Source organism: Culex quinquefasciatus, chromosome 3, assembly GCF_015732765.1.
Source record: "Culex quinquefasciatus strain JHB chromosome 3, VPISU_Cqui_1.0_pri_paternal, whole genome shotgun sequence".
Classification (NCBI taxonomy): Eukaryota; Metazoa; Arthropoda; class Insecta; order Diptera; family Culicidae; genus Culex; species Culex quinquefasciatus.
Genome location: NC_051863.1, coordinates 79,275,297 through 79,300,141, shown reverse-complemented (window position 1 = coordinate 79,300,141; position 24,845 = coordinate 79,275,297). Strand labels below are relative to the sequence as shown.

The window sequence follows — 24,845 nt, the reverse complement described above, 5'->3', positions numbered from 1 at the left end:
CGCTTTGTAAATGCAGCCCGATTCTCTTCATAGATCAAATTTACTTTTTAATTACTAATTAGTCTGTTAGTTCTAATTGATGATTTTTCGATTGGCTTCATCCATAAAGTACGTCACGTTAAAATCGGCCAAAATTTACCCCCTCCCCCTTTGCCACGCTTTCCCTATACTTATAACACGCAATGTCACACTTTCTCAGACCCCCCTCCCCCCCTAGAGCGTGACATACTTTATGGATGATGCCATAGCTATTGGTTCGTTTTTCGATGTTTGAAATTCAAACTTTTATGACATTTTCTGATCTCTTGTATAAAAATAATTTCTAAATTTTAAAATCAGGCAGCGTTTAAAAAAGGCTATTAAGGCGTCATCTATAAAGTATGTCACGCTAAAATCAGCTAAAATTTCATTTAAAAAAATCAGAAAATAATACAAAAAATAACCTAGTGTGATGTCACAATCTCACGCCCCCCCCCCTCTCCCCCTTGTCACACTTTGTCACGTAACATTTTCAAAAACACACAGATTTAAAAAAAAAAAACATTCTCAAACGTGTGTAATTTTAAAATTATATTTCAAGGTATAAAAACTTCAATACAAAATCTTTTTTTTAAGTGGACTGATTTCTTTCGAAAAGTCCTATTGATAATGATCTACAACTTTGCCAAAGACACCAAATCGATCAGAAAACTCTATCTCAAGATGCATAATTTCATAAATTTACATACCAATTTTGTTGCACAAGCCTTGTAGAATTATATGGAGACTTGTTTGAAAAAAAAAAATTTGCATAATAATTTCTTTTGCCATAGGGAATACTACAGCAAAGTAAAAAATAAAAAAAGAAGTCGATTTGCGAAAGCGGACAGAACTATTGTTTTATTTTTGTCCATTACACCTTACTATTTAAATTTTGACCCTTACCTTAGAGTTATCTTTGAAAATTTAAAAACTGAACCAATAGAATAATTTTTATTTAATCTTAAAATATTAAATATTGTTTTAATAAAGGCATAGCAAAAAAATCGAAATATATTGAAAACATGATATTTCAATAATTTTTTTGTTTAATTTCAATTCAATTCGGTTTTATTTGTGAATAACCAAGTAACAATGAATTCATTCAGGTACATAACTGAGTTTTGGAGTTCGCTTCAGCTGTGTGTTACATCGTAATTCAAACGAAAGCATTATTACTAATAAATATTAAATAGAAGACAAGAGTAAGAAAAAGTTTTCAAAAAACAAAAAAAAAAACCATTTATATTTTTTATAAGTGTATTATATTTTTGCATTCAAATGTAAATTCCACATTCAAGTTGGATTTGATTACAGAAACAGATACAACCAACTATGTCCGTTAACGATTTTCCCAACCATGTATTGAAAAACAATAAAAAAAAACTCAAACAACCAACTTCCGCTTGAAAAGTGCTTGCTAAAACGCAAAGGAATGTACAAAAATCACAACCAATAAATCAACATAATTCGAATACCAAAGCCAAACAATGTGAGTGTTTGTGTCGTTGTGCAAATTAATTAAACTATCAAACTGATAAAATCACTACACCACATCTGAAGAGAGAGAGAGAGAATTCGAGTTGGTGGGACAGTAGCACGGCTTGGAACTGGTTCCGAGCCCCTGTATTGACACGTGGGTTGTGGGCATTGGTCATGGAGTAACTCGCCGGTTAGAAGGCAAAAGAACGGAGTGAGAGTGAAAGAGTGAGAGAAACAGCCAGAGCAAAGCGACAGAACCAAATATGAAACAATAAATCATTTCATACATCCTACTACTTACAATCGTAATAAATTAGCAGCGCTCGATAAAAAATTATCTGGTATTGATTTTAAGCGATTGCTATTAAGTCGTCTGAAAAATAAAAAAGAGAGAGTGTGTGAGGCGAGAATAAACGAAAAATAACACAGCAAACGGGAAGAGACCAATTATATGAATAAAAAAAACACACACACACACGGTGAAATGGAACCAAACGATTTATTTAAAACTGGTAGGAAAGCAATCGAATGATACGAAACACAATACGCGAGAAAAAGTTGAGTACAGCAAAATGAATTTTAAATAATACTAAAAGCAAGCAGCAAAAATGGCGAAAAGCGCACGATAGATTAATGGAATCGATAAAACCGTAACGATTTTATCGAACAATTAGGACCGTTGACTGCGTGTTTCCCGTTTCTCGTGTATTGTGTGTGTTTTTGTTTGAAACTGATGAAACCGGTGAACAGGTGACGCGATGAAAAGTGTATTTTACAAAGTTCGATGAAAGATGAATGGGAAAGCTAATTGAATCGTTTTTCGTGCCCTTGGTTGAATTGATGAAGGTGGGATTGTAAACTTTTTGTGTTTATGACTTTTGCAAAAATTTCTTTTTTAATTCAATAAACCAATCAATCAAGGTACGGTTTCAAATTAATTTAAACACACTTGTGCAGAAAAAAAGAGCAAAACGTTATCAATAATCAACTTACAATCGTTCCAGCGAAATCAGATCCAGCAGCGCGTCCTTCTCTATCGTGTAGATTTGGTTGTCGGTCAACTGCCTGTAAAAGTTAATTAAAATATGCATTTTAATTAAAAGTTAATTTTCAACCTGTCTCGGCTGCCTGCCTGCCAGTCGGGTGGCTGTCGAATCGAATGGGTGTTTTTCAATTATGCGGCGGAGGGAATATGGATTTTTGCCAATCAACATAATTCATTTCGATCGAAGGGAAATGTTGCCGATGTTCGATGGGAAAAGCTGTCATGAATTTGTACGAAAATTGCATCACATTTAATGATTTGAACGTCAGAGTTGATTTAAATGGGATGGACAATTGATATTGAATCTTGTTGAGTCAGTTTTTAAAAACAACAAAAGTTTAAAACATGATTTATGGAAAAATCAAAATGAGAATGAAATTAAATTCCAAAAATACTTTGAATAAAGTAATGTTCTTTTTTCAATAAATCTTCAATTTTTAACATTCAAATTTCCAATCCCTTTGAAAAGTTGGAACGGTAACTTAAACTCGATGGTTTTCGGGCATAACTGAACCAATCGGGCGATTCTTTTTTTAGTGAATTGTAAGGATGGTTCTAAAACTCTGCAGAACTCGAATTGATCAAATATGTAATCTTTGCAATCAAGAATATCGTTCTAATTTTATTTTGCGCGTGTAGAAAAACGCTCTAAATTCCGCGGATTCAAGCGGGATATTTTGATTTTTTTTATTATTCTTGTGTAAAGGTCGACGGAAAACTATTCCTCAAAAAAAGTATAGTATGTAATCAAATTTTTTTAAATGGTTCAATAAAATTTACACAGTTTTATTTAAAATAATACTTTTTCAAATTGTATACGCACTTACCCTTGACCTTGGCCTAAAACCAATGCAAATATTTTTAAAAGGTTTTGTCCTCGGAATCTGGCTGAAGTCGAGGGGAAACAACAAGCTATACTTTTTAAGAGGCTTTAATTTTAAATAATATGAAATAAAATTTATTCTGAATAGTTTATATTTATGTAACTAGGCTTCATAAAGATGTCTTTTTCAATTTATTAATTTTATTTGAAGTTGTGCCCAATTTTTTCAATTAAATCCAGAAACAAATAAATAATAACCAGTAATTTTTTTCTTCATTATTTCATTATTTATGGTTGGTAGAAATTTCACTTCAACTTTTTGTCCCTCGCTCTAGCCGAGATCGGATGGTGGAACAGCAAAATCATAAACCTAAATTTCAAGCCAATTTGCAAAAAAAATTGTAAATCAGTATCTCAAAATACATCGAAAAATATCAATGAATTTATGATTTATTTTCCAAATTTCTGTCTAAAACGTCAAAATTAAAAAAAATATATAAAAAATACATATACGATAAACATTAATTTCCACACACTTCGATCGATTTTACAATAGTAGTTTATGCAACAAGTTGCAAAAAGAGGATTTTTTCAGCACGAGTCGTACATTTATCTAACGAGGTTCACCGAGTTGGATAAATACGAAGAGTGCTGAAAAAATCAAGTTTTGCAACGAGTTCCATACAACATTTTTTGCAATTCCAAAAAACACACACTGAGTGAAATTTTATGTCAAATTTTCATGTATTTTGTCAATAAATCGTTTAAATCAAAAAAATGTTGAAAAGTGTTACTTTTCGAAAAAAGTGCTGAAAAGTTCAACTTTTCAGCACCCATTTGAGTGCTGAAAAGTAGAACTTTTCAGCATTTATTTTGAAAAGTGTTGCTATTCGATTCTGTTATTTTTGGTACAGAAAAGTAGGCTATTTCGTCGTTCAAGAATGACAGGAAAAGTAAGTAGTTTCACGACGGAATTGCAAAAAATTTATAAATAATTTTTTTGCAATCCCGATGCGAAACTGTCAACTTTTCCTGTCCTTCTGACGAAACGAAACGGTCTACTTTTAACTACCAAAAATAACAGATTTGAAAACCTATACCTTTTAATACCAGTGCTGAAAAGTCATATTTATAAGCACTGAAAAGGATGCTGAAAAGTTGAGTTCCATACAACATTTTTTGCAATTCCAAAAAAACACACACTGAGTGAAATTTTATGTCAAATTTTCATGTATTTTGTCTATAAATCGTTTAAATAAAAAAAAATGTTGAAAAGTGTTACTTTTCGAAACAAATGCTAAAAAGTTCAACTTTTCAGCACCCATTTGAGTGCTGAAAAGTAGAACTTTTCAGCATTTATTTTGAAAAGTGTTGCTATTCGATTCTGTAATTTCAACATTTTTTTGGTTTAAACGATTTATTGACAAAATACATGAAAATTTGACATAAAATTTCACTCAGTGTGTGTTTTTTGGAATTGCAAAAAATGTTGCATGGAACTCGTTGCAAAACTTGATTTTTTCAGCACTCTTCGTATCTATCTACCTCGGTGAACCTCGTTGGATAAATGTACGACTCGTGCTGAAAAAAATCCTCTTTTTGCAACTTGTTGCATAAACTGGTCAATTTTTTTTTCCTTCTGACATATTTTTTTCAGGATGGAGAAACAATAACTTGAAATAAAATTTGTAATAAAAAAAATGAAATTAAATTAAATTAATATATTTAGTTGAATCATAGATCGTCAAAAGACGAAAACTTTTGGAAAAACAATATTTTCAACAATTCTCATGTTCTTGGAAAAAAAAACAAGGTTCATCGCGGGGGCAAGCTGATTTTTTTTTATTTTCGATATTTATTAATAAAGTAAATATTCCAGATGTTGCATGTTGACGAATTTCATTTAAAACAAAAATTTAATAACGTCTTCCCCATGATTGATTGCGGCATCGCAGTGTTTAAATAACAGTTGATTGTCCACAAATCCTCTTCTTTCTCATGCAAACATCACGCTAAAAAGGCCCCACGGTTGGGGTCAGTTAATGACCCCATATTGTTTTGTGTCGAAAAAGTATGTATAATTAATTATGAATCCTTTCCTCGAGCAGCTCTCTTCGCCAAAGTCGACCTTTTTTGTTGGGAAAGTTATATTTTGGATATTTATGGCCTCCCGCCGGGGCGTCGGGTTGCATAGATCACCAGCACCTCTCTCTCGAAAAAAGGGGGACTTCTTCACTCCATTGAACAAAACCAATATAAAACTGTGGGGAAATTTGATCGAAAGCTTACACCCCACATTCATTAGCCAAAACGGGGTGCCTCGAATGATAGCATAGTATTTATTATCACTCCTAAAGCGATCACTTCATCACCCTTGGCTCTCGGCTTGATTTAGCGCAGGTAGCTTTATTTAACGAGCTCATTATTCAAATAACATGTGTAATTTGATTTCTTTTCCGCTGCGGCTAATGAATTTCGTTTTAATCGGTTCCAAATGATATCGCCACGTATTAACGACCGATTCGAAACGTGTTTTTCGAAGCCTTCCGAGGTGAAATGTAAACAGCTGAAGATGGCCAGGGGTGGCGCCGTTTTGGAACGCGGATGTATGCAATCAACGATGGCGCTGATGGGAAACAACTTTACCAAAACTATTTCGGGTTCGGGTTCAAATGGCTTGCAGTCAAAACGTTTCAATTTTACACACGTGCCAAGGAGAAGCTTTTCCCTGTCAAGCGCCTCCACTACTTAATGGAACGGAAATTAACTAAATGTAATTAGTTTAAAAGCTTCCAAAGTGTGTAGGGCTTGTGTAGTGCTCGAAAAGTGGAACTGTAACTCGGGTAAAACGGGACCGTGCACAGTGAAAGTTTCGGTAACACTATTAAAAGTGCTTGAACGGTTCGACGATCCGCACATGGAATTTAATTATTCACCATTATAAAGGGAATCAACTTCTGGAACAGCGCGCTGCTGCGTTCCCTTTCAAGTTTGGAATTGCACACTATCGAGTGGGGGGTGTGAGGTGTGAATGGGGAGTAGTAAGGGGTTGCGGAAAATGTCTCATAATATTGTATATAATTTATTTAAAAAAAAAATGATGTATCAACAAGACAAAAAATAGCAAACCATATTTTCTCGAACGTTAGCCAAGGAAAAATTCTTTGAAATAAAAATTACAATAATCTTATCTCGTAACCCAGTTAACGGGTAACATTAGAGTGGTCCAAAGAGGCACAATTTTCTTTCCAAATTTGATCCGGACTGTATATGACTGCGAGTGGCCCAAATCAATTTAAAATGGGATTAAACCCGTAAAAAGTTGAGTCATTGTTGAGTCCCGCAACAATTTTTGGATTCTTCCATTTCTTCATGAACTTATAGTTTGTGTTCCAAGAAACAACTTTACCAAAGGCATCGAAGAGATTCGTCCACTCGGAAGAATATTATAGTATTTAGAAACATTGACCCTCAAATTTCAAACTTAAGCTGGTTCGTTACCCTCTCATGTGATTAAATGTCGTTGTGAAATCTTAAAAAACTAAAATTCGAATGAAAAAACTTTGAGAAATTGTAATTATTGTTGATTTCAGTTATTTACAAGGGTTCTGATTATTCAAAATCGAAGCTAATGTGGAGCCCACAGTGGTTCAGATCGTAAAATTAAGAGGAAAATTGATTTTCCAAAATAAAAATTAGGGTGATTCACGATTATGGTGTTTTAATCAGCCATGGCCACTAGCATTTTCTCAACAAAACAGCATTTCTACTTTATGATTGAATTAACTAGCCAATCATTTTTTGACCGGTTATTACATTTCATTAAGTCGAAATAATGTATGTTTAGGGAACATAACTAAAATAAAGTGAAAAACTGCAAAAACTAGGAGGGTCCCATATAAAACAACGAAAATCCATACTTTTGTATTTAAGCAAAAGTTTCTCTTAAACATACTATAAATGCATGTTATAATCAACCAAATTGCATTTTTTTTAAATGAAATAGCTGTTTTCATGCTAAAAGTACCAACAATGCTGAAGCCGTAAAATTTATAATTAATCAAAACTATAGTTGATTACACTTAACTGAAGCATCATAAATGAAGCTTGAAATTATATTTTGTAATATTAAACATGCGTGTTTTTATCAGCAACTGTAAACAAATCAATTGTTTTGTTTCGGTCAACTATTGAGGCAGTTAGTAAGGAAAAGAATGCATCAAAATTACTTTTTCATATCATTTTTGAGTTTACAGAAGTTTTGAAACGTTTTCTCTGATCTTTTCCAGAAATAAATGAGTTTAAATGTCTGTTAGGTTTTTGCTGTTGTTTAAAGCCAAATTTGTTAACAAAAATTATTTGTTTATGATGAAAAGTGAGCAAAATCCATCTTTTATTTTTAAATCTATCATAAGACCTACAACATGCATCAAAACATGAAACATCGGTTAAATTTAATATAAAAATAACAGTTTTCCTATAGGAATGTGGCCATAACAGGCAAAAAAGTTTTTTTCAAATGGCTATTTTCTGCTCAAAAACAAATAACTGATAAAACAAATAGTCAAAATTGTTCAAAAGACTTCAGATTTCATTGTTTTGTAAAAAGTGAAAAATGCTTCAAATATTGAATTTTTTGAAAAATGCGGGTCAGTCTTGGGGTCAGCTCTACTAGGGGGTTCACTATTGGTTAAAATACGTAGTTTTGTGAAAATGTTGAGTATTTTTGAAAAATATTGTTATTACATTTCAAATGTATTAAAAGTCTCGATAATTTGATACGCATATTACAAAAAAACTGAAATTTTGATGTTTTTTTTTCGAAAATACGTAGTTTTGTGAAAAATGTTGTGTATTTAAAAAAATGTTATAACAATCGAAATGTATGAAAAAATCTAAATCATTTGATACCAATATTCCAAAAACTGAAATTATGCGTATTGTTTCGAAAATACGTAAATTTGTTAAAATTTTCAGTACCTTCATAAAAAAACTAACTTAATTCACCTATGTGGTTGATGCCTTCCTCACTTTTTACCAACAATGGGTAATATGAGTGGTTTGGACGCGTCAACTTCTGGTATGGTCAAGCCTATAGGGAATGATCTGGAGAACACTTTTCCCGAAGAGAGCATACGGAAGTCTCCGGAATAAAAGGTTTTCCCAGAAGTTGGCGCATGATTTTCCCAGACCTGTAGGAGCGCTTGAACAAAAAGTTCAAATTTCCCATAGTAATTCCTATGTAAACTTTAACCCTGATGCGCACAGCCAGTTTACAATTAAATGAGCTGATATTTGGCATTAAAGTCCCTATGGACATGCCCTACAAGGGGAAGCATACTGAAACCTGATCGGAGAACTTTTTGAAAAACGTACCCACCCTAATACCCAAATTGAAAAATAAATATTTTGAGTTTTTTTAGAGTAAAACATTGCATTTTCAAAATCCAGGAAAAATACGTATTTTTGTGAAAATTTTCATGTAACTATTATTACAATGGATAGCTGCCATCATATTGATTCCAAAACATTGTATTTTTTTAATGTTTGCATGATTTTTAATTCTCCCATATAGCCAAAATCCCACAAACTCTGTCAAGCTCTTCAGTTTTCCCCTCCCCCTCCCTCCTAAAGTGTCCACGTGGTTTATAGATGGCCCCCAAAAATCTTTATTTTGCAACTTGTTGCAAAAACTACTTGAAATTAAAACAACGTAGAAATTGTTTCCCTTCTAAAACAGTGGTCCTTGCTACGATCCTGATCAACTGGCGCGTGGGCAAACTTCTAAAGCGCAGGGATCCATTGAAGTTGGCAGGCGCGAGCCCGGAGCAGGGCAGGGTAGTTCTGTTAAATTACTTTCTAAAATATAATGAGATTCGAGCGGTGTTGCGCACAACCAGCAAGCGCCACCCAGCCACCGTAATCAGCAAAAGTGTGTGTGTGTATACTTACAATATTCGCAGCTTTGACAGACTCTGGAAATCTGACTCGTAGATGACGGTGATGTTGTTGCCCTGCAGGTCTCTGGAAAGCGGAAACGGAAAAGCGAGGGAAAACGAAAGGAAATTAGTTTATGGGAGCTTTTACAAAGTGTCCTTCTTCTTGTGGTTTGCGAAAAGTTTCAACTCCAGCCAGCCAGCTCGGCGTACCTCCCCCCAGTCAAATGTCCTGGATATTCGCAAACGAACTATCAGTTTTGCAACAGTCCGGGAACCAGTCCGCATATTCATGAGCCCTGTCTCTGGTGGCTTATTTCGCTGCCAATCGGGGTGTCAATTATGTTCAAAATTCCAAAATAGTACCACTGCTGCCGGTTCGGTTTGGAAGGAAATATTTTTTTGATGGAATCTCATTATCATGCAAAATCTGAGTGTTTGTGTATTCGCAGTGACATTCGTGGCGCCGGAACACATGGACATGAAAAAGTACTATGTTTCAAACTAACATTGGATGGTGATGGTGAACACTAGATAACAAGTTGAAAGCGTGCAGAAATGAAGTTGCGAATACTTTCCGCTGGAATTCTGCCGCCACCACCACCACCAGTCAGTGGAAATCAACGCAAGGATAATGAAAATATATGGTGTGATTTGCTGTGGTGCTTCCTTGGCGTCTTACAGAGGGAGGAAGAAGAAAATCAAATAGAAATGTGGAAGTGGTTAAGGCGGGAAAATATGACCGTGTTGCACGCGATGGTTCTGCGCGAAGAGTTTGAAAAACACTTTCCGAAAGGAAGTGCCACCAGGGCGTGAAGTTTGCGAAAGGAGAAAGTTACATTTACATAGCGATCAGATAACGTGGTAGCTTAAAAAATTTGCAGAAGTTTTTGAACTTGAAATCATCTTGAAATCAGCTTGATACTTTGAAAACTTAAAAAATACACTTGAGTTTTGTCTGAACGTTTTGGATTTGCCTCTCGAACTGAATTCAGTTGCCCAAGCCCAAGTTAATAAGGGAAAATCGAGTATATTTTCCGAATTCACAAAATTGAAGAAATATTTGGTAACTTTTTTAAACTGTTTTCAATAAAAACAAAATTTGAGTAGTTTGAAGAGGAAAGACATTGTTTCCCCGCCAAATGATCATAAATTAGCCTTTGACAGTTAACGATCACTGTCACACACTACACGAATTCGGCGCAGCCCTAAATCATCGGCAGGCAGAATGCAAACATATGTCCTTGGGTTGTTAACAAAATTTATGTTTTATCCACCAAAAAAAAAACCACATTCAAATTCCACCGCAAAGCTTGGTGTTGGCATTTCGTTTGTCATTCACACCTTCATCCGTCCATTTCGAACGCCGCGCGGCACAGATATCTGCATATTTCGGTAACAATCCCAAATTTATGGATTATTCCGAAATCCATTTCATCCGCGATTGGATTGATCTTTGATCTGTTGCGCGTACGTAGCATCTTATTTTCCCATCACCAGTCTTCACTTTAGCTTGAATCGTCTCTCGAATAAATATTTATTCGCAAATGCCAGAGAGAAAAAAAAACATCTTCCCCCGGCCTGGTTGAATCAACAACAAGAATGCAATCGCGTGGGCTCCAGCCTCCGGGCCCGTCAAGGATCTATTAGCGGAATTTAATGAGTCGTAAAAATCGCTGTTTACTCTAAAAATATGCGCGCGTTCAGACTTTCCTGCGAACGGTCCCGATTATGTTTTGTTTGGATGTTAATGGTACCATTTATTGGCCAAATTTACGACACATAAAGCTTGATTTAGAGAAAATAATCCATTTGTAGCGGCAAAGTTACGAGTTCAATGAACGTCCACGCGGTGCCCAGGTAGACCGGGACCGGAGTTCTCCCGTGCAGGTGGCCATCGTCGCGATTTTCGGCCACTGAATATGGGAGCGAAATAGAAAAAATATCTATACGCAAATGGTGCGGCTTCTAGACGCAAATTTGCGATAAGCAAAGATGTGAAACAGGGTCGTAAAACCTAAGATATGTCAATTTGGAAGATAGCCGTAAGTGTATACTTAAGACGTGTGTTTATTTCGAAAATATTCAAATGCTTCCGGGTGAGATTAGTGAACCGGATGGTTCAGAATAGATCCGAGCTTAAGTTGCTGATTGAGATAGAAGAACATTAATTTGAAAAAAAAAAAACCACTACAACAAAAATCAGTTTGAAACGGAAATATGTCAACATAACAATTCTACAAAAAAAAATCAGGACAATGTAAACTCGAAAGGTATATCGACAAATCATGGATATCGAGAACCGGAGAGTCGACTGTATTTCAAAAGTTTGTAGCTCAAAATGGTTACAGTTTGAAACAAATTTGGATGCGGATTCAGCGCGGAAAATGTGTGCCTAATAGTAGTTTATGCAACAAGTTTCAAAAAGAGGATTTTTACAGCACGAGTCGTACATTTATCCAACGAGGTTCACCGAGTTGGATAAATACGAAGAGTGCTGAAAAAATCAAGTTTTGCAACGAGTTCCATACAATTTTTTTTTGCAAATCCGAAAAACACCCATTGAGTGAAATTTTAAGTAAAATTTTCATTTTCATGTCAATAAATCGTTTAAATCTAAAAAATGTTGAAAAGTGTTGCTTTTCGAAACAAGTGCTGAAAAGTTCAACTTTTCAGCACCCATTTGAGTGCTGAAAAGTAGAACTTTTCAGCATTTGTTGTGAAAAGTGTTGCTATTCGATTCTGTTATTTTTGGTACAGAAAAGTAGGCTTTTTCGTCGTTTAAAAATGACAGGAAAATTAAGTAGTTTCACGACGAAATGGTAAAAATATAATTTTTTGTTTCTGTATTTTAAAAGTTTTCTGTAGGATTGTACTGTCATTAAAAATATTCTAGGGTATTAATTATATTTACAAGAGATTGTTCGGATTTTAAAGAATTCTCTATATCTAGGTCATAAAAGTTTAATATTATTTTCAGAAATTTTTAAAAGAGCAGCACATTTTTGGAACTGTGCTGATTCACATCTGATTTGATAAAAGCCAAAATACCCTTTTACGAAACAAATGCGCAAACTTCAATTTAGACTATCCATTTCAATGCTCCTGATCGCTTAAATGTATCCATAAAAATCGTGTGCTCTTTCAAAAGAGCCTATATCATCCAGAACTTTGTTCTAGAAATCCAGTTTTTTGGTGAAAACTTAACACTTAGCCTTATGTGTGGAACAAACTTGCCTTGTGTTTTTCTCAACTTACTTCAAAATTCTGTGATAAATGCATGGATAGTATTAAAAAACAAATTTCTTTCAATTCAGTATTAATTATATAATATATTTTAATGTAAACTATGAGAGAAACTTTCAGAATTTGAATGGCAAGTTTATTCCAATTTTCATGAAAATTATTTTTAAAAAATTGAAGATCTTAAACAGATCAAATATTTCAAAAAGTTTACTAAAAATAGTGACAAAAAATCAATTTTTCGGAATAAGGTAATTTCAAAAAATGAAAAGGTGAAGAATGTTTAGATATACTTCGCATAATTCTGAAGAAAATACGTTTTCTCAACTTTTGCAACCAAGTTTGTCAAGATTTGTGAACGTAAACTGAATAAAACATTGATTTTGTGCTTTGAACCATCAAAATTCCACGTGCGTCCAAGCATTGATCATCGTGAACGCCCCCTTAAATTGAAATACTGCACAGTGGAAAAAATCGAGGCAAAAAACGGACTCAATTGATACCGGTCAATTAGAACTCTCAACCGAGACTTTTCTTATGTGAAAAAATCCGGAACCGATTGGTGATGGTAGGGCGTCCAATTTTCGCGGGTTTTGAATTTCCTGGGAAACGGGCAAAATATGTTTTGAATCCCAGGAATTCCCGGGATCCCGGGAAATTTTTGCAGCAGTCATAAAATCTATGTTTTTATTATATTTGTTACGTTTTTCTAGGTTAAATCATAGAATTAGCTCAAAACTGTTAATGGTGATAAGCTACACTTCAATCTGAACAAGGACAGCAGTCTTTAGATAGTTTAAAGCACATTAAAAAATGTGTTCTTTGATGTGCTTTGGAATTTAATTGAACCAGAATTTTGAATATATTTCGTTTACTTTTTTATTAATATAATATAACATTTATATAATACAAAAGCATATACAATTTAATCAAAAGTGTCTAATACAACAAGAAATAAAATTATACCAGACAATGTAACACTTTGGATAAGTTTAGAATTTTATGGTTTATATATAAAAACATATTTTAAAAATTATCTTTAAGTTACTACCAACCACCTACCAACTGGGGATAATCGGAACTGCAGTCTGAAAAGGTACAGGAGATTTTAGAGCTATAAATTTGGAATTCGGTGTACTAATTGTTTTGATCTGTTTATGTTGTAATCGAAATTAATCAAAACAATCAGAACATTATTCAAAAACAAATTAGCTTAAACAGCTGTCTTAATTCGTTACTTTTGTCCTGATTAGCTCCAGATACCGGTTTATGATGAAAAGTTAAATAATTTTTAAAATATTATTCCTTTTTCAAGTTTTAAGTCATAAATATACGTGAATATAATAATAAGTATTTTTCTTAAATGAATTAAATGTAGTAGAATATATTTGAGCAATTTTTCCTGCCAAATTAAAGCTGTTATATGACAAATAAAAATTTTAATGCTATAAAATGATTATCGATTATTAATTTCCATAACCAAATCTGAATTTCTAGATCAAAATTTGATATGTTTTCAATTCCGGGAATTCCCGGGACAAAATATGAAAAATCCCGGGATTCGGGAATTCCCGGTTTTGGAAAAATCCCGAGATTTTTGTCCCGGGAATTCCCGGGATGGACACACTAGGTGATGGTGAGAATCCGCGAAAATTTGCGCAAGGCCCGTTTAAGGCTGATTTACCCTGTTTTTCGCTGTTTTTATTAGTTTTTAATATGTTGCTGAAATGTTCAATATTTTGACATAACTTTTTCTTCTCTCTTCTCTACTCCATCATAATGAGTTTCAGGTACATTTTGCGGGTTTTTATCATCACCAATCGATTTCTCGGAATTTTTGACGTGAGACAGAGTTACGCAAATTTCCGCGGATTCTCACTATCACCTATCGATTCCCTAGAATTTTTCACATAAGAAAAGTGTCGGTTGACAGTTCTAATTGACCGGCATCAATTAAGTCCGTTTTTTGCCTCGATTTTTCCCACTGTGCACTGCCTTGCTGCAATTCACCGATCAATTAAAAAAATCCGTTCTCCATGATAAAAAGTACAGTTTTTAAACTGAGAGAATAATTAAATCTATAAATAGACATTTTTGCAATCTGATTTTGATTTTTCCGGATTCGAGAGATTTTGAAAAGATCGATTAATTTACTTCGCATAATCTTGACACACCCTTAAAATTGATGTAAAATCGATACCTGCCAAAGGGATTCAGTTAGAACTCGTTTGACACACGTACATGTCCGACTACCATAAAATAATAATTATAACTCGAGACTCTGACAACCAAATTTAACCAAACTCTATAACACTGCACAGGACGATCAGCCAAACAAAACGATTTTGTTATTGTTTACATTTCGTGCTATGCGTTTTTCCACAACGACAAATAGAAGTTCTGATCTTAAATCTTGAAAACTAATTTTATTCAATCTGACTCGTGTTTTGCTCTATGCATCTCAATGCTTTTCAGGTGAGCAAACAAACCACAATTATAGGAAACGATGTCATTCGCTTTTGCAAATCTAATCCACTGGGGCCGGAATGATTTCCATTAGCAGCACATGTGTGAAGTATCCCATCACCGGCACACCAGCCATTGTTGCTATTTCCATTCCTGTCCAAAGCTGAAACCCCGATCTTCAATTCCAACAAATCCCGGCACTGTTTGGCCAAAGTATGTGCTACGTTGTTGACAACATCTGCTCCAACCAGAGTGCCCGGAGTTTGGCGTCGTATCTATTTTTGACACACCGCACCGTATTGCCAGCACGAAAGAGTCTGTGGCCAATTCTTGCAATTTGCAGGGCCATCCAATGGCACACAACCCTTTCCCTCAAGGGAAAGCCACGTTAGACGTTGCATGCAACTGTGGGGTGGTGCACTTTTGCAACCAAATATGAAATCCCTTCTCGAGAGGGAAGCTTTTTAGACTCTCTCTTTTTTTTTGGGAGGAACAGCTATCGACACTAACAAGGTCGACACGTGGAGCAAAATGTGCCAGTTGTCGGGGTCAGGTCTCACAGGAAAGTGGGATAGAAAAGATAAACAAACAAACAACTAGTTGGCAGCTCAACTTTAGATTGGATTTTATGTGCGGAGGAGGGGATGAACTGGTTGAATGAGGGGTGTTTGCAATTTGGCACAGCTGATATTTGATTGGGTGAGAACTTTCATTGTTGTGATTGTTTGGGACAAACTAGCACTTTGTCACTTTGTGAACCGAAAGCAATGGCAAAATTGGGTGAATAAAGTGTTTTGAATTGATTTCGTGACCTTCAATAGATGATCGAAGTTGACTTTTGCAATAAAAATCATGTTTAAAATATTGTAAACTCCACTTGAAAGAATAAAGTTTAAAAATCTAGAGGATAAAAAGTACATTACTTAAATGTCCCCGATTCCTGATAATCTGGAATCACCTCTTAATACACCTCACTTCTTGTGCGTTAAATTATGAAAGTGCGGCGTGCGTGACTTGGCATGCAAATTGGATGATGGTCGTAAAGTTTGCTTAATGTTTTCATCTCCTCTTGACACAACAATTGAGACATTTGGAAATCATTAACACTTTCGTAGCCTCGACCGGTTCATGCAAATTAAACCCATAAAATATTTTATGGACTGTAGTTTTGCCAATTGCCGTGGCAAAATCCGCCGCCGGTGGACCTTCTTTGCACCCAAAACGCAAATATTTCTCTTTTTCCTTCGCTCCCGCGCCTCTGTCATTTATCACCATAATCATCATATTTATGAGCTAGAAGCTCCAAAGTTTGGGAATTAATTGCACCCGGTTAGAATGATCCACCCCGTTGGCTTAATTTGGCGAGGTAAATAATTTGACCGAAGTTTACACTGATTGATTTGCAGGATGTTGATGGTTTATGAGCTTAACTCTTGATCAAATTCTACGAAAAAATCCCACGCACCAGATCCGGAAAAGTCGAACCCATAAAATGCTTCGAAATTTTGTGTTTTTTATTGAATCTCCCCCTGGTGCCCTCTTTGGCACAGTGATCAGCTAATGAATGTAGCAGAAAAAGTTCTATCCCCTCAACTTAAGAAAAAGACAAGAAGATCTCTCTTCTAGGAATCTCCGAATCGCAGCCGATTGGGAAATTATGCGCAACGATTAGTGAAATCGGCTCCACCCCTGACCTAACCCTGAGTCTGACCACGGGGTTCTTGCCCAATTTTTGTGCGCTCCAACGCCCAGTCCCAGACTCCAAAGTTGCCACCCTGCCGGAGAATGATCGATGGAGTTTCGGAGCGTTTCCGACCGGCGATGTTTATGTTTATTGATACTATTTGGCCCGCGACGACGACGGGCGATCATCGTCTCGGGGACCACCCAGGGCGAACTTTTCGGAACGTTCAATTTCCAAATCAGCACGCGGTCTTCGACGGACTCGGCGTGGAGTAGATGAGTGTTGGCGAAAAGTCAGCCTAGAAAGATGCAGCTTTTATTTAATGCGGAATGATACTGGAATAAAAGTTGGTCGATTTGTATTCATCTTTGAATATGAAATATTAAAATGAATCAAATTCTAATTGAGTAAATTCGGTCAGCTTTGGTATTTGAATCCAATCGAGATTCTCCATGCAAAATGATGATAAAACTTCACATTTAACCTGAACTCCCCAGCTCCCTCCGTGTACGCACGAGAGCATGCAGCTAGTGCTCAGTGCTCCATCGTTTTTTCGATTTTTTTCGCCGTAATTGATTGTGGTTACCCGCGAGTTTGCTTCTCCAGCATGCCAAAGGCCGGCCGTGGCCGTGGCAGTTCGAGTACGGCCTCGAAAAACCCGCGAAGTTCGTCTACCGGCCGTGTGCAAAAAGGTAAACAAACCAACGCCGTGTCGGCCGCCATCGCGCAGGGAGCGTCAGCGCTGAAGGCATCGACAAAAGTTACTACATCCCGGATATGTCCCAAGATCACCAGTGCGAACCCGTTCCGGTACTTCCGGTGCCACGACCAGTGGCACATCAACATCCGCCAACATCCCCATCAGGAACGAGTTCCAGATGCTGAGCGACGACGAAGAAAATAACAACTCTGACGGTAGCAGCACTACCGACGACGACGACGACGATGATGGTCGTGCACGGAAAAAGTGCCGACGTCAAAAAGAACAACTCTCCAGCGGAACGTAGACCACCTCAATTTTTGTTTTGGACACGTTAGCGGACGATGTTGACGAGTTGCTGGAAGGCCTCGGATATTGTCTGAAAATCGGTAAGTCGGCAGTGCAAGTGATCACACTGACCAAAAGAATTTCGACCTGGTGTTTGAAGAATTGAAGCGTAGCAACTTCAACTTCTACACATTCAACCCCGAAAGCCCCTGTTAAAGTTGTCTTGCAGGGTTATCAAGACCGTCCGATCTCCGACCTGAAGGGTCACCTTTCGGACGCCGGAATAAAACCGCGGGAGATTAAAGTGCTCTCGCGCAAGACAACGGTAACAGGTACACACACACTGTACCTGTTGTACTTCGACCGCGGCACCGTCAAGATCCAAGACCTGCGGCGGACTAAAACGTTGGACGGTTTTGGGTAAACTGGCGGTTTTACACCAAGAACCCGACGGACGTAGCGCAATGCCACCGTTGCCAGAAATTCGGCCACGGCTCGCGGAACTGCAACCTCCGGCCCCGCTGCGTGAAGTGCGGTGAGTCACACCTCTCGGAGGCGTGCGCACTACCACGAAAGGCGGACTTGGGGGACAAGGCAGAACAAACCAAGCCGCGCATAAAGTGCGCGAACTGTGACGGCAACCATACCGGCAATTACCGCGGATGCGTCGCGCGCAGGGCCTACCTCGAGGAGCAGGAAAAGAGGAAGAAGAAAGCGTCCCACCCTCCTCAGCGAAGTACGAGCGCAGCCGTTCCTGCAGCTGGACAGCGTACGGTTCCAGCGGAAAACTCAGCGTTCCCTCCTGGTTGGGGGCGTTCGTTCGCCAGCGTGGTCGCTGCCGGTAGCGGCAGTACGGCCCAGCAAGAAGTCACCGGGAAGATCTCTTCACCCTGCCGGAGTTCTTTGCTCTCGCGGGAGATGATGACGCGGTTTCGGAGCTGCCGGAACAAGGCAGAACAATTCCTGGCCCTTGGGGAACTGATGATCAAACACATCTACAAAGGATAAATTTTCTGTGATCTAGTATTAAGCTTTCTCTTCCTCTATCCCTTTCCTTTGCAATTTCTGTAAGTTTTTTTATAGTTTTTCTTACTCTTGCTAGTGCCTTAGTTAAAGAAATAATTGTTCCTAAATGGATTATGATGCAACACACAGCTGTAAGGAACTCCAAAACTCTGTTATGCACTTCAAAATAACTCATTGTATCTTGATTATTCACCAATAAAACCGAATTGAAATTGAAATTGAAAAACCTGAACTCCCAAGTAACAATACAAATGCTGTATATTCTTATATGGTTTTAAAACAGTTTTATTGAATGCAACAATGTTTTATAAAAACTTTTATCAAAGCCAACAGATTTTCATCTTCAAAATATTTTCAAGGTTTCTTCCCGACTTAATTAGGAATTCTACTTGTATGTTTTAATTCAGTTTTTTAGTTACACTTCTAGATTTTCTGAAGAATACATGGCGAAGCTGAAATATCTTGACGAAGTCTGCAATAAACCTTTTTCGTCTTCATTAGGAATTTGACCAATCTTGTTGGATTAGAACTGTCACTTCAATTTATTCAGTTGTAGAACGAGAAACACAGTGCAAGGATACGAATTGTTTTGATCCAGCTTTTAAGTGCAGTTACAAGTACTCTCTAAATGAAATGTTTACAAAAGTGTGCTGGGAATAATAAAAAGAATAAATTGGTGGTTTTGATTTTGTTTTATTTATTTTATTTAACAAAACAGTTAACCAATTTACCGAATTACCGATTTATTTCCAGATTTTTGACGAAGAACTTCGTCTTAGGGCTCTATACAGGGTAGCAATCCAAAATTTCGCGAAGCGAAATGAAACCGAAAAATGAAACGCCTTCCCCAAGCAGAGGGGAAAATCACAGAAGCAGCGCGGCCGACGGTTTTGATATAAATATAAACGCCACCCCCTCCACAGCATTAGTTTAGTCGGTGGTCTACCACCGAAGCGAGAGGAGCTCAGCTCTTCTCGCGAGCGCCAGCCTTCTCTCTTCCCTACAAAACCACGGGAAATTTGAAGGCTGGCTTCAGTCGGTGGTCTACCACCGAAGCGAGAGGAGCTCAGCTCCTCTCGCAAGCGCCACTAGGTGGCGTCTTCAGGAACTAGCCTTCCCGCTTCCCTACAAAACCATGGGAAATCGGAAGGCTGGCTTCAGTCGGTGGTCTACCACCGAAGCGAGAGGAGCTCAGCTCTTCTCGCGAGCGCCAGCCTTCTCTCTTCCCTACAAAACCACGGGAAATTTGAAGGCTGGCTTCAGTCGGTGGTCTACCACCGAAGCGAGAGGAGCTTAGTTCCTCTCGCAAGCGCCACTAGGTGGCGTCTTCAGGAACTAGCCTTCCCGCTTCCCTACAAAACCATGGGAAATCGGAAGGCTGGCTTCAGTCGGTGGTCTACCACCGAAGCGAGAGGAGCTCAGCTCCTCTCGCAAACGCCACTAGGTGGCGTCTTCAGGAACTAGCCTTCCCGCTTTCCTACAAAACCATGGGAAATCGGAAGGCTGGCTTCAGTCGGTGGTCTACCACCGAAGCGAGAGGAGCTCAGCTCCTCTCGCAAGCGCCACTAGGTGGCGTCTTCAGGAACTAGCCTTCCCGCTTCCCTACAAAACCATGGGAAATCGGAAGGCTGGCTTCAGTCGGTGGTCTACCACCGAAGCGAGAGGAGCTCAGCTCCTCTCCCAAGCGCCACTAGGTGGCGTCTTCAGGAACTAGCCTTCCCGCTTTCCTACAAAACCATGGGAAATCGGAAGGCTGGCTTCAGTCGGTGGTCTACCACCGAAGCGAGAGGAGCTCAGCTCCCCTCGCAAGCGCCACTAAGCGCTTGGCAGTAGTGGCCACCACCTGGAGGCCCCGGGGATGTTCCGATAAGGGGACATTTGCGGAACCATAAGAGTGGGGGCAATATGGGTATCAAACTTAAGGGATTTTGATACTGGACATGAAATTTGTCATTTTGGCAGCAGTGGCCATACCCTGGAGTGGCCGGAGGCCCCTGGGATGTTCCGATAAGGGGACATTTGCAGAACCATAAGAGTGGGGGCAATATGGGTATCAAACTTTAGGGATTTTGATACTGGGCATGAAATTTGACATTTTGGCAGTAATGGCCGCAACCTAGAGTGGCCGGAGGCCCCGGGGATGTTCCGATAAGGGGACATTTGCGGAACCATAAAAGTTGGGGCAATATAAGTATCAAACTTTAGGGTTTTTGACACTGGACATGAAATTTGACATTTTGGTAGTAGTGGCCACCACCTGGAGTGGCCGGAGGCCCCGGGGATGTTCCGATAAGGGGACATTTGCGGAACCATAAGAGTTGGGGCAATATGGGTATCAAACTTAAGAGATTTTGATACTGGACATGAAATTTGACATTTTGGCAGTAGTGGCCACCACCTGGAGTGGCCGTAGGCCCCGGGGATGTTCCGATAAGGGGACATTTGCGGAACCATAAAAGTTGGGGCAATATAAGTATCAAACTTCAGGGTTTTTGATACTGGACATGAAATTTGACATTTTGGCAGTAGTGGCCACAATCCGGAATGACCGGATCCCTCGGGCGTGTTCCGATGGGGGGACATTTGTGGAACCATACGAGTTGCGGCAATATAAGTATCAAACTTCAGGGTTTTTGATACTGGACATGAAATTTGAAATTGGCGGAACCATAAGAGTTGGGGCACTAAAGGTATCAAAATGTAGCTGCTCCTCTGTGATGTTGCTGCACGGTTACGCAAAACGGAAATGAAATTAAATCCAGCCTCGGAATAGAGTTATCTACGTGCGCAAGTATTGCGTGTACGTACACGAAAAAGATTGAGGTTAAATTTTGTACAGTCCAGCAAAACAAATGGCGTGCTAGTGTGCGTGAGAGCGGGCTTAGATAACTCTATCAGAATCACCTCGAAATTTACGAGCGATTACATATGTGTGTGTGAGTGTAAGCGCGTGCAGTCCAAAATATCAGCCTGCTGCGCCCCACTTCAGCTCATAATTTTTGGATCGTCGTCGAGGCCACATCAGCTGCAGCAGAAGAGGGCGCAGAAGGCGAAAATTTCCTAGGCAGCCCAACGGACAAACAACGAAGAACAACCGCTGCACCGCAGAGAAGCAAACCACAGGCCAAGGTTCCGAAGGAGAGAGGAAACCGGCCAAGCCCGCGGCCCGTCCGATGGTTGACGAAACGAATCTGGCCGCCATCACCCCGAAGGATCGGAACTTCGGAACGAACCGCCACTGCAGACCATCGGGAAAGAAGAAGAGCAGCTCCTCCACCATCGCAAGTGTAACGGACAAGAAGCAAAAGCCCCGCCGCAAGTAGCACTTAGGAACGTGGTGCTGATGCAGGTTGACCCAGACCAAAGCCATGGACATCTTCCTCAACGTTGACCGGAGAAGCGGCCCGAATGATGCACTACACCTCGCGGAAGATTTGATAAACAAACGGCCCTTTTCAGGGCCACCAAATATCTCACGAAAGAGTTGTTCCTTCAAAATTTCCCTCTAAGAATGTTCCCTAAAAATTTAAAAAAAGATCGAATAAAAATCATTTCACCACAGAGTTAGCATGAAACCACTGTTTCTGTGTGGTAGAATGTCATACGCGCTTGTGTGTGTGTGTGTGTGTGTGTGTGTAAGCACGGAGAGGGAAAAATCGCCTGCTGCAAAAATGTACAAGTCAGAATAACTTTTTTCGAAAATTTGGAGCCGTCGCCGATTGCTGGCAACAGCCTTCAAAAAACACTGGCTCAGAAAAAGCCCCATCGAAACGACGTTGAACGCTTCAACTTTATCCTCAGCTCAAGCATCTCCGCCGTCAGGTATTCCCGGTTTGGTTGACTCGTCCGACCGGGAACTACGGCCCAGCTCGAGACTACCGTGTCTGTTTCTCGCCTTCACCTTTCCTCATTTGCTGACGCGTCGTCCCTTCCTCGTTGAAAGTCGAGAGTGAAATGATTGCGAAAATGACAAATCGACCTATATTTATAGATTTTTGTATTGGCATATCGCGGAACGATCAAATCTTGGTGGCGAATGCAGTAGGAAGGCAGAGAGAATGCAGTAGGAACGGCAAAATGAGGAAAAATTTTTGCGTGCTTGTGAAAAGAGGGGAAGTAATAGCGAAGTAGAAGTATAAAAATGCGTTCTACCCTTTCCACTCCACTTAGTTGCCGCCGAGATGCTGAACAAGTCGGGTCGGCTCATAATATCTGAGCCGCAGACGGGTGAAGCAGCAGCAGCAGGGAGAGAGAGGGCCCCAAATTCTCTCTTCCGGAATTTCTTCTGAAAAATTACCTTTATTTTCTAGAGAGAGAGAGAGAGAGAGAGAGAATCGGAGAGGAGCACCGAAGAGGGCAAATTGTATGCGAATGCCGTAGAATGACACACCATACATACACACTCCCGTTTCATGGTACACGCTGATTGGGTTCGATGCGTCGAGTTTCCCTTCCACGGATGTTCGATTGATGTATCTAAATTCGTCACCTGAAAAGGCCATCAAAGACTGCGACCAACTACAGATACACCCGGGGACGAGCAAAACCGCCAGCGGAGGCAACTTTTAGGCAGTGGAGTAAAATCGTTTAACCTAGTAGACTGTGTGAAAATTGTTGTAGCCCTGTTGTATGGGTTAGTACAACGAATCTACTACGAGCTCGTGTGCATTGGTCACGGCCCCGGGATGCACAGCCGGGTCAGTCAGGAAGCTTCCCCCAATTTGTTCAAAGATTTTGTTTACGCCAGTGGTGGCCAAAACCTGGAGTGGCCGGTGCCCTCAAAGAAGGTTCCCCCGGGGCCTGGGGGGACATTTACAGAACCATACGAGTTTTGGCAATATGGGTATCAAAATTTATGGTTTTTGATACTGAACATGAAAATGGCCATTTCGACAGTGGTGGCCAAAACCTGGAGTGGCCGGTGATCTCAAAGCAGGTTCCCCCGGGGCCTGGGGGGACATTTACAGAACCATATGAGTTGTGGCAATATGGGTATCAAAATTCATGGTTTTTGATACTGAACATGAAAATGGCCATTTCGGCAGTGGTGGCTAAAACCTGAAGTGGCCGGTGCTCTCAAAGAAGGTTCCCCCGGGGCCCGGAGGGCCTTTTACAGATCCATACGAGTTTTGGCAATATGGGTATCAAAATTCATGGTTTTTGATACTGAACATGAAAATGGCCATTTCGGCAGTAGTGGCCACAACCTGTACTGGCTGGTGCCCTCGAAGCAGGTTCTCCCGGGGCCCGGGGGACATTTACAGAACCATACGAGTTGTGGCAATATGGGTATCAAAATTCATGGTTTTTGATACTGAACTAAAATTGACATTTCGACAGTAGTGGCCACAACCTGGAGTGGCCGGTGCCCTCAAAGCAGGTTCCTCTTGGGCCCAGGGTAACATTAACCGAAACATACGGGTTGTTGCAATATGGGTATCAAAATTCATTGTTTTGATATTGAACCTGCAAATGGCCATTTCGACAGTAGTGGCCACAACCTGGAGTTGCCGGTGCCCTCATGGAAAGTTCACCTTGGGGGAACATTTAGGACAATTTTGCGGACAAATCTATGAAACAAAATACAATAATCTTATCCCAGATTTCACTAGCAATCCAAAAACTCATTCAAAATGTTTGGTCCTATGTCTTTCGGTTATGTCTCTGACATACCATCTTGAACTTTTGGCAATATGAGTAATAAATCGCTGGGGGTAATAAATCGATAATTGCGAAATTATTGAAATTGAGAATAACTCTTTCGTAATCAATTTGAGCCCTAAAAGGGCTTTTTAATGCTTGCTGTTGAAATTTACTTGGCTGTCGCCGATGGCTGGCAAGAGCCTTGCCAAAACATTTCCCCATCGCGAACAACATTGAACCCTTCCAGGTTCGGTCTGCCCCTTCGCCGCGATGCTTCTCCGCCTTCAGCTATCTTTGTTGCCGCTGTGTCGTCCCTGTGATTTGAGTACGCAAATGAAATAGATTTTCGTTTTGGGATTTCGTGGAACGAAGAAATCTAGGTGGCGAATGCCGTAGGAAGGCAGAGAGAACGCCGTAGAAACGTCAAAACGAGAAAAAAGTCTTGTTATGTGTGGGAATAAATCGTTTAATGTGATTAAAATTTGTTGAAT

General features: G+C 39.2%; 1 protein-coding gene across 1 annotated transcript in view; it reads right to left on the bottom strand.

The window, feature by feature from the left end:
- The window catches only part of LOC6035854 (protein slit), a 338,062-nt gene that overhangs the window by 16,476 nt on the left and 296,741 nt on the right, over positions 1–24,845 (bottom strand). Inside the window, 3 exon segments of the mRNA XM_038258677.1 lie at positions 1,802–1,873; positions 2,494–2,565; positions 9,321–9,392. Of these exon segments, the coding sequence (XP_038114605.1) occupies positions 1,802–1,873; positions 2,494–2,565; positions 9,321–9,392 (216 nt within the window).